Source organism: Alligator sinensis, unplaced genomic scaffold (genome assembly GCF_000455745.1).
Source record: "Alligator sinensis unplaced genomic scaffold, ASM45574v1 scaffold469_1, whole genome shotgun sequence".
NCBI lineage: Eukaryota > Metazoa > Chordata > Crocodylia > Alligatoridae > Alligator > Alligator sinensis.
This window is the reverse complement of record NW_005841934.1, coordinates 1,678,946-1,693,485: the sequence shown is the minus strand read 5'-3', so window position 1 is coordinate 1,693,485 and position 14,540 is coordinate 1,678,946. Positions and strand designations below refer to the sequence as shown.

Sequence of the window (14,540 nt, the reverse complement as noted above, 5' to 3'; positions counted from 1 at the left end):
CTAAATGCACATTAATGAATGTGTAAACGCGCCCATAGAGAAGTAAGGCTGGAAGGAGCCTCAAGAGATCATCTAGTCCAACCGGGGATCAAACTTGTGACTTTGGTGAGCTGCTGAGCTGTGCGGCCGCTCCTTGTAGGAGGGAACAACACCCGCAAGGAGCAGCGGTGCCACTTTGCACTGAAATCTCTTCCAAAAAAGCCAACATTTTCTGCAGTGGGCGGGGGAAGGAGAAGAAGAGCCCATATTGTGTGTTGCATAGACTTTCCGCTGCTCTCCTCCGAAGCGTGACCTTCACCCATCACGGAGACTCGGTTCTGTAATCGAAGTCTGGGAGTCCGCTAATGTCCCGGGTTTAATTAGACGGGAACTTGCTGGCAGATTAAAAAAATAAATCAGACAATTAAAGTGTTGATGTTTAAGCCTGTTTTCAGGGAGCTGTTGTAAAACAGAGACAAACTGCCTGTTCTTGCTCTGATGTCTTTTCTGTCTGAATAATTGTATTAATAGGAAGTGCAGCGCTGTACGGCCGACATGAGCATCACGGCAGAACATTCCAACCACCCCGATAACAAGCACAAGAACAGATACATCAACATTTTAGCATGTGAGTAAGCACTTGTAGTAAAGATAGCACAGCCATTGCAAGAGGCGCTCGCTTCAGAGCGGACCAGACCGCAAGCGGGGAACCAGGTTGTTTGAAATGACTTAGACCAGAGAAGGGCGGCCACTAAAGTTTGCCAGCGTGGTCGTGAAATCCTCTCCAACCAAGTTGTCCAAAGTTTTTAAGTTGTGCGTTTCACTCGTTCCCGTACGAAAATGTCGGCGCTTTGACATCGGGTAGGGTGAGGGCAGTGTACAAAGGGAGCCGTCCTGTGTAAAGCCACGGAGCTGGGTAATTAGGATCGAATCACTGTCAGCACTGTGTGCGCTCATCTGGGGGAAGGTGACTTTGAGGAGGGCCATGGAGGGGCAGAGTGTTTTATTGATCCATGAGTTTCCTTCCTACTTCCAAATATGCTACATTTGGCATCTGGTGGAGAACGTGACCGGGACAGACGGCAGCATACACAGTGCAGCGCAGGTGTCCTTTTGAGAACCGCTAACCTGAAGGCCATTTCAAGAGTAGGACAGGCCGTGGGAAGCAGAATAAGGCTGTCTGTAATCTTCTCTGACGAGGAACTGAGGCAGGATCCTAGCATTTTGAGCCAGCACCAAGGTTGCAATGTAAACCCGCTCTCAGGTCCAGCAAGTGCAGGAGCAGCAAGCGCGGCATGATTTTACTTGAATTATAGTGAACACCTGACTCACCTGTGCCAGGTGCACACCATGGCAGGGATGTGAGCCTGGGTCCTGGGAGACATAGTTCAATTCCTTGCTCCTTGGTGGTTCTTGTGCAGCCGTGAGCGAGTCGAGGGTCCCTGTGCCTGGCTCCTGCGGTGCGTGGCATGGGCTAAGGGTGCCGGCCTGCTGCACAGGACGGGGTGCAGGGATTGCAGTGTACAAAAATAGGAGGGATTACCCCTCCTCAAACAAGCGTGAGATGGTCCAAACAGCGCCTTAATGAGATCCTCCTTCCCCTAGTAACATCTTCTGCTCCCAGCTTTCGAAAGGGACCTGTCGCATTAAAGAAATCACATACTTTAAATGAATCGGTGCAAAGCCTGAGAATGTGTTCCCGCAACCCCAGGGCAGGCTCCTCCACTTCCCCTTCACTCCAGTTTCTTCAGGGTGTTTGTAAAGGGCATGACTCCCTCCCAGAAATGTGCTGGAAATAGGGTGTTTTACCTGCCTTGTTATGCATTTTCTTCTTAGTGCGCTTCTGCTGTGTGTTCTCCCCACAGATGATCACAGTAGGGTGAAGCTAAGGCCTTTACCGGGAAAAGACTCTAAGCACAGCGACTACATTAATGCTAATTATGTTGATGTAAGTTGTTTGAATGTTTTTTTTTCCACCTCTTCTCTTCTTGTGAATCCTTTCATACAAGGGGAATATAACTGGTTATTGCTTCTGAAGTGTTTGTGTTTTGCAAGTCCCTGGCATGTCTGCTGCCAGCTCCTCAAATATTCAGAATGGGAAAGGCACCTTTCTTTGTTACTGTTAAATTATTAACATGTCTGCCGTGATATTGCTTTCATCTGACTTTGCATTATGCTTTTCTTTGAAGGGTTACAACAAAGCAAAAGCCTACATAGCCACCCAGGGACCCTTAAAGTCGACATTTGAAGATTTCTGGAGGATGATTTGGGAGCAAAATACCGGAATTATTGTCATGATCACAAACCTTGTGGAAAAGGGAAGGGTAAGGGAGCATCTTCACAGCTACTTAATACAGTGAATTAAGAACAATATCTGGTGCTGTCTGCAGAGGCAGCATTTTTTTAAATGCTCAACTAGCCTGTTCACGGCTGTACAGCCTGAAAAGCGCGCAGTAGAGCTGTCCCTTCCTTTTTATTTGTCCACCTTTTCTAATAAACGGTAGACTTGGGTGGTTTTAAAACCCAAGCGCGCCAAACCCTGACCCAGCACCCTCTCCCTTTCTTTAGAGGAAATGCGATCAGTACTGGCCCACCGAGAACAGCGAGGAGTACGGCAACATTATCGTCACGCTGAAGAGCACAAAAGTCCATGCCTGCTACACCGTCCGCCGCTTCACGGTCCGAAACGCCAAGATGAAGAAGGCAAGTGAGCCCGTTTTGTTCGCGGTCACTTGTCGTGGGGCTTGTCGCGTGGGGGCAGCGTGCCGTGTGTGCCTTCAGGCCTGGCGTGCTGTCTGTACCGCTGTGGAGAAGCCTGGACCATTGCATCCCTGATGAAAGGCTGCATCCGCAGTTCTTTGCGCTGAAAGCGAGGAGCTGCGCGGTGCTTCCCGGTCCCCGTAGCTGGGTGCCGTGACCCGCGACCGCCCCAGTATGTTCTCGCCTTGCCCAGCTGGAGGCAGGGGGAGAAGACCTGGAAAAGACTCTAAGCCCAGCAACTATATTAATGTTAATTAAGTTGTTAGAATGGGTTTTTTCTCTTTCTTATTGTGAATCCTTTCATCCTTTTCATACCTTAATCCTAACCCTTTTGGCCTTCCCGAGAAGCAGGTGTTTATCATGCGTCTCTGCCGTGCGGCCACACTTTCCTTTCCTAACGTGTCCCTTCCTGTTGCGTGCGCTCTTTGCCCAGGGTCAGAAAGGCAACCCCAAGGGGCGGCAGAACGAGAGGACGGTCATCCAGTACCACTACACCCAGTGGCCCGACATGGGCGTGCCGGAGTACGCGCTGCCGGTGCTGACCTTCGTGAGGAGATCCTCCGCAGCCAGGACCCCGGAGATGGGGCCCGTGGTCGTGCACTGCAGGTACGGCGAGGCGCGCTGTGCTTCACTGGCGCGTGTAAGACACACCTCGTACGCAGCACGGTGTGGCTGGAGAACCATCGGTGCCGGCGCAATACGTGGTTAGCTTGCAAATGGGTGTGGAACGAAATGTGCCACCGTGCAGAGGGTCTGTGCAAAGCTCCCGGCCCCCTTAAGCCCCTGGCTTGGCGGTGGGGCAGAGGCCTTGTGCCAGGCTCCAGCCCAGGGTGGGTTTCACATGCCGACAGGCAGTGGCAAGTGACATACGTGACCTCAGGTAACGGCCGTTTTGCAGTAGATGCACATCAATGGCTTCCTAAAGCTGCAGCAGTAATGAGCAGAAGACAGTAACAGGCCTCTTGGGCAACTGGTCGCACGTTGCAGCTAATGATTAGACTGAGACGCAGCTGAAACGGTTCACCCATGGGCTGGCGGATATCAGTGTTGTAAAGAGTTATTGGCAAACCGCCTCTTCACCCATAACCTGGGAACAGAAAGCAGTAGGATTAATTCCTATGAAGACTAGCTCCCCATTGCTGAATGTGGGGGAGCCTTTCATCGAAGCATGGACCTTACCCATGTTGACCGTAGGGATTGTGTAGTCTGGGTTAGCACTGGCCACTGAATGCCACCTGCGTTTGCTGGGGGCAGAGACTAAGGGTATGTCCACCCAAGGGATGGAGGGTGGGAGTGTGGCATGTAGGCACACACTTGTGTCACTGTGATCTCAGGAGCAAGGGGACTGCAGCAATTCGGATGGGGCAGAGGGGGCTTCGCAGCTGTCTTCACTGCTAGCACAGCGCGCGCCCCACTCGCACTTTCATTTTGCTGCAAGCTAGAAAGATGCAAAGAAAGAAGCCAGCTAGCTGAGGAGAGAAAGGGAAATAAACGCTGGGGAGAATTGTCATTAGAAGGGGTGGACGCAAGCACGCGTTGGGTCAGAATTAATATCCTAAAATGTCCAAGAAACCGTTTGGTTTCAGGACTTGAAGAAGCAGAAGTAATTGTGATGGACAGGAGTATTTGAGCTCAAGGATTTTGCCATTGTGAGCCCTGAATTTGGTAGAGTTGACTCATCCCGGTCTCTTCTCGTGTCTCGTGCAGCGCTGGTGTGGGCAGGACTGGCACCTACATTGTGATCGACAGCATGCTGCAGCAGATAAAAGACAAAAGCACAGTCAATGTCCTGGGCTTTCTGAAACACATCAGGACCCAGCGCAACTACCTCGTCCAGACAGAGGTAAAGATCGGGGAGATGCTGGATTTCAGGCTGCGTTCGTTTTTATGGGGTAATCGAAAGGGAAATGGATTTTTCAGTTATTTCTCTGTACAAATTAAATAAATCACCAGGCCTTTGGGGCGCTGGAACGTCTCTTTCCAAGATCATAAGCTTGCAACGCCTCTCTTGACTACCTCCGTTGTTTGTCGTATATTCGGGAACATGAATGCTGGTTTTGGCAGCGTGTTTTGAAAAGGAGGTTGTAACCCTTTCCTCTGTATGCTGCAAACCTTCATTAACGGCTGCACCCTGCTTCACTGACCTTGCTCTGAAACTGCTTGCTGTTGCTTTTCTAGGAGCAGTACATTTTTATTCATGATGCCTTGTTGGAAGCCATCCTTGGGAAGGAAACGGAAGTGTCTGCAAATCAGCTGCATAGTTACGTTAACAGCATCCTCATACCTGGAATAGGAGGCAAGACACGACTAGAGAAACAGTTCAAGGTACAGGAGCTCCCAGTCTCGCCAGGAGCATTTTAGTCACTCTGCTTTGGGAGTGTCTTTACTGTTGTATCTCGTAAGTAAAACTAGAGCCAAACCACTGGGTCAGCGCTGCCAAGCATGGAGGATTTAGCCTGAACAACCGTAGGTGCATTGCTGTAAATCAGGGTTAAGTCTATGGAGTCAGACTGGTGGGACGTTAAGAGTCAGGCACTGAAAGCAGCTTGAACCAACCCATGAATCTCAGCACTCCTGAAGTCTGATTAGCTTTTAATGTAGATCATCATCATGCCTCGAACCCAGCTCTAGTGAAAGCTAGCAGAATGGGGGCCGTTAGCATAATGTAAAACCTCGGCGCGGTCGGTGTAGGATAAACACGTCTTCCGCTACTCAGGAAATAGTCTTGTTGCTAATAGTTGTCGCACCTGCTGCCTTTCCAGTAATAAACCACAGAATAACATCCGTTGTGGCAAAAGAAACTGTTTTGCCTATTTCTCCCATTTTAGCATTAAAAGCTTCCTGGCATTTGAGGGTTTTTTTATTTATTTATTTTTTTTTACGAGCGTGTTTAAAATTATTTTGTGCGACTGTGTCTCATGGGAAGACTGTGCAGTCTGCTTTTCCAGCACAGCTCGCTCGGTCGTACACCAGCTAAGGACCCGAAAGTGTTAAATTACACCAGGTGCCAAACAATCCAGAAAATGAATAGGCCATTTTCTGAATTCACTTCTGAGAATCTCTGCATTTCTGCAGCATTCATGACATTCCAGATGCTTAAGCACCAAATTAAACAAGAAAAAAAATTGCAGTTGGAGAAGAAATTCAGCGCACAAATTTTTCTTCTTTTTCTCTCTTTTTTTGGAAAAATCCAAGTTCTAAACATGAGTCTCGTAGAGAAATCTTCCTGGCGGAAAGTTCAAAAGAAACCCCCCCGTGTCTTAGCAGCCCAAGTCCCAGTTCCCAAACTGACTTGAGACATGAAGGGCACAATGCGTGTCCCCTTTGTGTACCAGAACAGTGATTTGTCTCCCTGCGTAAGTGGCATTTTGGGGACTTTGGCATAGGTTGCAATGATATTATCCCTGCAGTGCAGACACGTAAGCGTGCACATGAAGACTGAGCATGCGCCGTCACCTACTCACTGGCCAGACACGTATGCGTGCCCTTTGTGGACATGCAAATGTATCCAAGGCCAGCTCCATGCATCCATTTTATTCGTTGACTTTTAAGGGAAAGGTTCAGTGACTTGCTTTCAAAAGGAGCACTGGAGAGGGGACTGGATAATACCTAACCTGTGGCCGGGTGATTAGAGAGTTGTTCTGGGCAGTGAGAGAGATGCCGGTTCAATCCCCCCTGGGTAAAGGGGGCCTAGAGCCCTAAACCTTGGCTTCCTGGGTGAGGGCCCCAGTGCCTAACACCTAAGTCGCTCAGTCTTGAGCAAGAATCAGCTTTGGAGGGAAGGTCATTTTCACTGGATGCCAAAGCTGAAATCTGCAGAGACCTGACTGTCCAATGAACGTATTTTATGATCGCTGTTGCCATCCCCCATACTTTAAACAAAATTAACAATGCAATTTGTTCTTCTAGTGATGCGTCTTTCTAGGAGTTAGGAAAAACCTTGCCTCTCGGTTCGGACAGCCATGACGACTCAGTCAAACCAATTACCGCTTATTTTCTTTCAGCTGGTTACACAATGTAATGCAAAATATGTGGAATGCTTCAGTGCTCAGAAAGACTGCAACAAAGAGAAGAACAGGAACTCATCAGTTGTGCCGTGTAAGATCACATCTTCAGTTTGATTCCTGCTTAGCAGAAGTTTTTGTGTTGGGTTTTGCCTGCGTTATGCATGAAGGAGCCTGGCTGCTAGTGAGGAGGGGAGTTGCCTTTTTGTTTGGCCGACGCTAGCTTGTCTTTTAAAATGATTTTGCTGAAACGGAGCAAAAGGGCCCGGTGACAGGGTCAGCCAGACGCCTTGTCCAAACACGGTGTTGAGCAGGTTTTTTATCGATGAAACTTCCAACATTGGATTACCACATTTTCTTGCATAAAACACGCACCTTTTCCCCCCCAAAAAACAGCTGCTGGAAATTGGGAGTACATATGTAATGCAAGTGAGTACAGCTAGAGCCATTTCTGCTGCTTCCCAGGGAAAAGCTAATGGAAAGTTGGCACGGGGTCCCGTAGGACAGCAGGCTCAGCTCCCCAGCTGCTGCAGCGTAGCTACTTCCTATAAGGAAAGAGCTATTTTTTTTTCATTCGGCCTTTCGAATACAAGGTGCGTCTCTTATTCTGGGGCATGTTGTATGCAAGGAAATACAGTCTTAGAGCTGTACGTGCAGAGGAGATTTTGCCATGTGGTTGAAGATGCTTGTTTTGCAACGTCGCTGCTGTAATTAAATCACCACATGTGGATGGCTCCGTTGACCTGGATAGCGCGTGAAGCCTAAACTCAAACCAGGGATATTGGGAGTCTGACTGCATCTCCTCCCTCTAAAGGAAGCTAGATGTGTTGAGGGAGACGTGTACGTTCTCGGGTGGCTAATCAAGAGGATTGCTTCAGCTGTGGAAACAGCTGCTAGCTCACCCCAAGGTCAGAGAAATGGTAGTAGGTAATGCTGCAGAAGGATGGAGGAGCAGAATAAATCAGATGGTTTTGTGCACAATTGGAGGCGAATGGAAGACAATAGCTGAGAATTATCTGAAATCCCCTGTCATCACTGCATATACTGTTATTTGGTAATTCGGCCTGCTGTGAAAATCTTGGCTATAGTAAAATTTGATTCCTGAAATTACTTTGTCCTTGTGGGAATATTGTGCAGTGTTTCTTTTCTATTCGGCTTTTGCTGGCAGTGCTTTATCATGGTTAAAATGCCGGCCAGCTCCTGGGGGAGACGGGAGTTGTGCCGTGTCGGATTTGTTAGAAACATCTGAGAAATTCCTGCTTTCTGTATTCTGCCGCGACCACGCTTTGATCCTTTTTTATCTTACAGCTGAGCGTGCGCGAGTGGGCCTCGCACCCTTGCCTGGAATGAAGGGAACCGACTACATTAATGCCTCTTACATCATGGTGAGGAAGCCAACCCTTAATTACAAAGTCAAATTACAAAGTTGAGAGGTGCTAAATACCAGATTCCTATCATTGTCTTCATTTTGTATATGGTGGCTCAGCATAAAGGAAGAGGTTTCAACATGTTTCCATAACGTAAAGCCATTAACTGTCTTTTATTAAAGTTCATTGTCTAAAGTACTGAAGTTACGCGAGGCATTTTTGTGGAATTAGTGTTTTCAGTGCCGGTTCTCAAATAAATGTTGGCGTTAACAGTAAACACAACCAGCGGGGACTCTGCAGAGCGGATATGAAGTTTGAAAGACGATGGTTTGTGTAGAAATATTAGCAATAACCCTTGAAGTAAATTAGGTAGGGCGTTTTCAGGTCTAGGCAAAGCCACGTTGTCCATTTCTGTAACAGAAAGATATTGCCTTCGGTGTATTCGGTTCAATAACCGTGTGCTTTTGCCTTTGCTGTGTAAGGGTTACTACAGGAGCAATGAGTTCATCATCACCCAGCACCCTCTGCCCCACACAACTAAGGACTTCTGGCGAATGATCTGGGATCACAATGCGCAGATCATTGTCATGCTGCCAGACAACCAGAGCTTGGTAAGTTGAGCACGGAGCCAGGTACGCTACATGGGAATCACTCCGCACAGCAGGAGACAGGAAGCGTGCACCTGGTTGCATGCCCTGGCTGCGTTTCAGTGGCAAATGCAGCTCATTTCCAGCCAGGTGCTTCAACTTGAGCTCGTGCTGCCCCCTTGTTACAGTAAAATGTGCCGTTAGGAACGGGGCGCGCTCCTTTCTGCGCTGTCCAAATCTCCCGTATCCTCCCGCGCAGGTAAAGGATGCTCTGCAAGCTAACGAACTGGAGCAAACCGTACAGCTCACTGGAAACAGGGCAGAGTCTGCGATACGTTTCTGAGGATTGTTTGATTGAAAGGATAGGACACGGCTGAGTTATTAGTTTGCCGGGGGCTAAGGTTAAGGACATGAAGCAGAGCAAAAATGTGTAACAGGGACAATCGTGTCGTTCTTAGTTTGCTTGGGGGACTGAAGGTTAAGGACCTTCAAGATAATAAATACATTATCTCCGTGTTAAGGAGAAAGCCGCTGTGGCTGTGTGAATGGATTTAAATGGAAATAAAAGCAGCTGAGCATTAAAGAAGAGGAAGTGCGACAGGCAAGGTGTTAATCACTGTTTTCAGGTTGCTGGCAGGTGTCTCAGGAGTGCAGGTTGAAAAGGATTAAGGACTAAACCGTTGATTTTTTTCCACATGTGCGTGCGTTTGAGGTGAATGGATAATTGTGGCTGGGAGGGGTGTGGGAGCTGTCTTCATTACAGCAGGAAAATAGCAGTCAGGAGGGCTGCGAGGAGGCAACGGTTTACATTCTTCCTCACCGTGGCAAGATTAAAGGGATCAGCTGCAATTCCAGGGGAAAGAGCTGTCGGACAAATGCAATCAAACCCAAAAGCACTGATGAAAAGGAAGCGTGCCAGGTGAAAATGAAGAGGCTGGCCCCGTCTTAAGACCACGTGGAAAAGTGCTGCTGCACGGGAACAATTATAATATAACCAGGGCGAGCGAGGCTTAGCGGGGTAGAAAAGTCCCTGGCATACTGCCTTGCAAGGGTACTTACTGTGCGATTCGGAGGGGGTTGAGTCCAGGGGGAGCAGAGGGGTACCAGCCCTGTCGTGCAGGCGATGGCAGGGTGAGAGCGCGGGAGGACTGATCACACAAGCAGCGGGGGCAGCTCAGTCTGATCTAAGAACAGTGGGTAGCAGGACAAGCGGCACTATCGAAGCACGGTCCTTTGGATGCTGGATAACGCTTTCAAAAGCCTCCCTGTGACCTCCGTCACATTTACAGCAAGGACTGAGGCACGTGCCCGTCTTCCATTAAATACTGGAATGTGAAATGCAGACGTCTGCTTTGAAGGCCTCTCCGTGGCTGCCAAGGCAGACGGGCAGGAGCTCCTCCCTGCGTAGGGCAGGGTTTCCTGGGTGTTTTTTAAAGTCTGCTCTGTCTTGTCCTTCGAAGCACAAGCCCTGCAGCACCTTGGAGTGGATCCAGCCCTTTCTTGTGCATGCTGGGGAAATACTACTGATTGCAAAGGCAAGGACAGTGACATCCAGCCCCCATGTGCAAGGGGGGAACAGGCCCTGCCTGTAACAGGCGATGGGGTTCAGTGACTCGGAAGATGCGCTTACTGTGCGGAGAACGATTTCTTGACAACATCATCCACAGCTGACCATTTCACGAGCGTGCCATGACACTGTATGCTTTCCCCCTTCATTGAACTCATCTCATTTACAGTCTAGCGTTGCCTCATCATTCAAGGACCTTTGCTATGCACTAAAGTTCCTTGAGAACTTGATTTATACGGACTTACTATTTCCTCGGGGTTAGGATTGTTTGGGGTTTTCTCCCCCCGGTTCAGAAAAATTCAACACCAAAGTGTTGTGCATTGATGCTAAAGGGCCTAATCCAAATCCCATCCTAAGGGCAGCTAGTATCTGTCTATTAACACCAATGGGCTTTGGATCAGGCCATCACAAGAAGTAAAAATTAAGGATACTAAGCGATTAATTTTTCAAGTTCTCTGAATTTTTCTAAGCAGGTGTCAGACTTGACTGCAAAAGAAAGAGTAATAGACTGCGTTGGCAGGAGGTGAGATGGTCTGGGAGCTACGGTGCCTGTATAAAGGTTAAGTGTTAGTGAACTAAAATAACCATTTCCCTAAGAAACCAATTAGGAAGCAGACTTCCAGTATTTGGAAAGCACAGGCAGGACGCTGCAGGCTTGCTGACTGCTGTAATAAGTCTGTCTTAGAGACAAACAGTTCGAAAAGATCAGTTTCTGGCCATATCTATTTATCAAACCCGTTTTTTGATCCATTGGATTTTTCAGTCGTACGTAAAATAAGATATTTGGGAAGCGGCGGCATCACGTTGCTCTATTCCCCCAGGCAGAAGATGAGTTTGTGTACTGGCCAAGTCGGGAGGAGTCCATGAACTGCGAGGCCTTTACCGTGACCCTTATCAGCAAAGACAGACTGTGCCTCTCTAATGAAGAGCAAATTATCATCCATGACTTCATCCTTGAAGCTACCCAGGTAAAGTAACCTTCCCCACCCCAAAAAACAGGGTCCGTTTTTCCTTCAGGGTGTTATCATTGCCAGTTAAAAAGCTCACGGTTGGTAAATGATGTTCAGATTTACTTGTCTGTATACGTGGGGGTGTCTTCTGCTGGAGACGGCCGTTCGTCTCCTTTCTCACGTCTCCAAAGCTGGTTCCTGGTAGCAGCTGCAGTATGATAAATGCAGCCATGGTGGGAGGGACAGAAGGGCCAGACCCATCTTCAGCTCCCTGGGAGAAAGGGCCTGCACTGGTGCGCCGGCCCCAGGGCTGACCAGCTTGCACAGCGCTCGGGGACGAGGGGGTGGCATGGCTGCACAGATGCAGGCAATGGCATGGTGCATCTTCTCTGCCTCGGGGGGGGGAAGGGGGGGTTTCCCTGTCTGGCCACTCCGATTTCCACAGGGAGAGGCGATAGGACCTCGGCATGCCTGAGTGTACAGACGTGGTGGTCAAGCATCTAACCCCGGGCTTGGTCTTCTGTTTCAGGATGACTACGTGCTGGAAGTGCGCCACTTCCAGTGTCCCAAATGGCCAAACCCAGACGCCCCCATAAGCAGTACCTTTGAACTTATCAATGTAATCAAGGAAGAGGCCTTAACGAGGGATGGCCCCACCATTGTTCACGATGAGTACGTCATCTGCCTCCTCCTCTTTTCCTGGTGGTTGTGCATGTGGGTAAGCGTACAGGTCAGGGGAGCCTGACCCTGAAACGCAGCTGCTCGTCCGCCTGAGGCAGGTCCATTGACTCGTTCGCTGCGTGAGGTCTGGTCTTTCAGGCTAGACCTCGCTGGTGGAAGCCGCGTCTGCTGTCTGTGCATTTTGGGCTGCTCTGCCCTGCACAAGTGTCCGAAGCACAGGCTTCCAGCAGCACAAGGCTCCCGGTTACCCTGCATTTGGTTTATGAAACCTTTATCCAAACCGTTGAATCCCCAGCATCTGCCCTGGGGGACCTGGAGCTTTGTGCAGCCAGTATGTAAGCAGGATTGTCCAGATTCAGCTCAGTCGGTCCTCACGATGTTCAACGAGGATAACTTGTACCAGAGAACCTGGTCTTCGTTCCTGGGTAGATAGTTCCCACCTCTCCCTCCCCGTAACGTTTTGCAGAGCTAACTCAGAATGAGCTCTGTGAGCCGCGAATGCAGTACAGTAGCTGTCGGTGTTTTCTGATGGGTGTATATTTTTGCACCACAACAGCGAATGCTCTGATGCCATTACTGTTTCAATACCTAATCGGAGAGGGTGTTGAATATGCCATTACATTTTCCCTGTTACTTTGTAAACAGTTGTAACCGGTTCCAAAACTGGGGAAATGCTGCTAATTGCGAAGGCAAGGACCGTGCATTACAGTCTCTTTGCATAGGGAGAAATTCATAACTGCAGAGAGCCAGCACGGGAGCGAGGCGTCATTGTAGTCCCATGCCCAGGCCTGATGTCAGCTGTTTGCAGAGGGGTAGAATTCACCTGTAGTGAATGGTGATACCCCTTTACACTAATGCAAGGCACTACTATAAAAAAACAAACAAACCAGTTTCGAGAGCCACCGGGCATCCCGTCACTGCTGGAGCTAAGTAGGGAAATCATTACAGTCTCCCTTATTTGCAGAGTACCATAGAGCCAGCCCAGCTCCTGGGGTGTAAGAACGTACGCTCATATTCCTCTGTGGCAAAGAAATCTTTCCCCTAACATGGGGGTACTGCTGGTGCAGCAGCTTTTTTGCAGCAGACTCCGACAAACAGTGCCTTGGGCGCTAGCAAGTGGTTTTTCTCCCACTGCTCCCTGCCTTGTAATGCACAGTGTAAGCTCGGTCGGCTCTTGCCAGCTCTTCCTTCTGTGCTGGCTTTAATATTCATGCTTTGGGTAGTCTGCCGTGTGATTTTGCTGCTCTTGCAGTATTTAAGATTATGTTTTACGGAATTAGTCCCATTATTGATTTGGACGTTTCATGCTAGACCCAAAGAAACAAGGGGAAAAAAAACAAACCTGTGTTTCTAGCCATGCTGAGTCATTTTTTTTCGGTAAATTGGTTTGTTGGTTTATTTGTCGTATTCGCTTCTTTTCATTTTTACGCCTCTCCCACCTTTGGTCGGAGCCTGAACAAGAACAAACATAGCTGAAAATGAAAATAAAAATGTCCTTGTAGCACATGAAACGGCTCCATCACGCAGCGCACTGTTAATCCCAAACGCATGGATCTGCACGTACCAAATGTCTGTCAAGTTTAGGAAGGGGGCAGGGGATGGCTTGAAAGCGAACGGTTTTGAAGTATGTTTGGAAGCTCCCGCTGCAGCCCCGAGCGCACCTCTGCCCATCTCACCCGCGCGCTGTTGCGGTTTTCCAGGTACGGAGCGGTGTCGGCGGGAACGCTGTGTGCCCTCACCACCCTGTCGCAGCAGCTGGAGAATGAAAACGCTGTCGATGTTTTCCAGGTGGCAAAGATGATCAATCTGATGCGGCCTGGAGTATTTACAGACATTGTAAGTCTTTACGTGCAAGATAAGTGGGAGGCTTACCAAGGGTTTTATTGAAGAGGAAGAACATCGGTTAAAACACACACGGGCACTGTTATCAAGCCTCAGTGCCTCTGCAGCCAGGCTGTGGCAGGTGCTTTTATGGGCTTCTCTTGCAGCCTGTGTTGTGCGCTTAGGACAGCACCTGGGAGCATCTTAGGAAAGTGATGGACCTGATGCTGAGGCTGCTGCTCTCTCTCTGAACGAAGCGTGCTAGTTCCCCCTGTTTGGGATTGCCTAAGCACGTGAGGAAGAGCCCCAGCCTAGAGGCAGGGGTGGGACAGGGCTGTAACTCACTGCGGCACAGCTGGAAGCGCAGGCTGTAGCCAGCCGGTCCAGTTTAGAGTAGCCCCCAGACTGATGCTCAGCCCGAAGAAACCAGAACTCACTCCTCTCCCCCACTCGTGTCTGAAATGCACGTCTTAGATTCGGGAGCAAAATCTATGCTGATGTACTTAGGCCCTGTATGTGCCCCACGGCAGACGGATGCTGCCATATGCTCTGCATTGTTACTGCACGCAAAATGTACGTTCCAGCGGGGAACGCACGTAGCGGTGGGACAGGGAGGTAGAAATGAAAAGGTGCCAGCAGAAGCAAGCCCCAGCGAAAAGCGTGTGCAAGTGCTTCTCCATTTTGCCCTGACCAGTTAGGTGTAACACCCAGACCGCTGAGGTGCACGTGAGGCTGATACAGTGCAGCAGTTAGCACCCAGTCACTTCAAGTAGTCATTGGGTCAGGTCCCGCGTGATCTACGTGCACAATGAGATGGCATTATA

At 49.2% G+C, this 14,540-nt stretch overlaps 1 protein-coding gene across 1 annotated transcript in view; it reads left to right on the top strand.

Annotated features, from left to right (window-relative positions):
* The window catches only part of PTPRG (protein tyrosine phosphatase, receptor type G), a 349,654-nt gene that overhangs the window by 331,854 nt on the left and 3,260 nt on the right, over positions 1-14,540 (top strand). Inside the window, exons 16-28 of the mRNA XM_025199043.1 lie at positions 511-607; positions 1,845-1,927; positions 2,169-2,303; positions 2,548-2,682; positions 3,173-3,345; positions 4,447-4,582; positions 4,918-5,064; positions 6,744-6,837; positions 8,052-8,128; positions 8,593-8,721; positions 11,086-11,232; positions 11,744-11,886; positions 13,596-13,731. Coding sequence (XP_025054828.1) covers positions 511-607; positions 1,845-1,927; positions 2,169-2,303; positions 2,548-2,682; positions 3,173-3,345; positions 4,447-4,582; positions 4,918-5,064; positions 6,744-6,837; positions 8,052-8,128; positions 8,593-8,721; positions 11,086-11,232; positions 11,744-11,886; positions 13,596-13,731 — 1,632 coding nt within the window. The remainder of the gene's footprint in view (positions 1-510; positions 608-1,844; positions 1,928-2,168; positions 2,304-2,547; positions 2,683-3,172; positions 3,346-4,446; positions 4,583-4,917; positions 5,065-6,743; positions 6,838-8,051; positions 8,129-8,592; positions 8,722-11,085; positions 11,233-11,743; positions 11,887-13,595; positions 13,732-14,540) is intronic.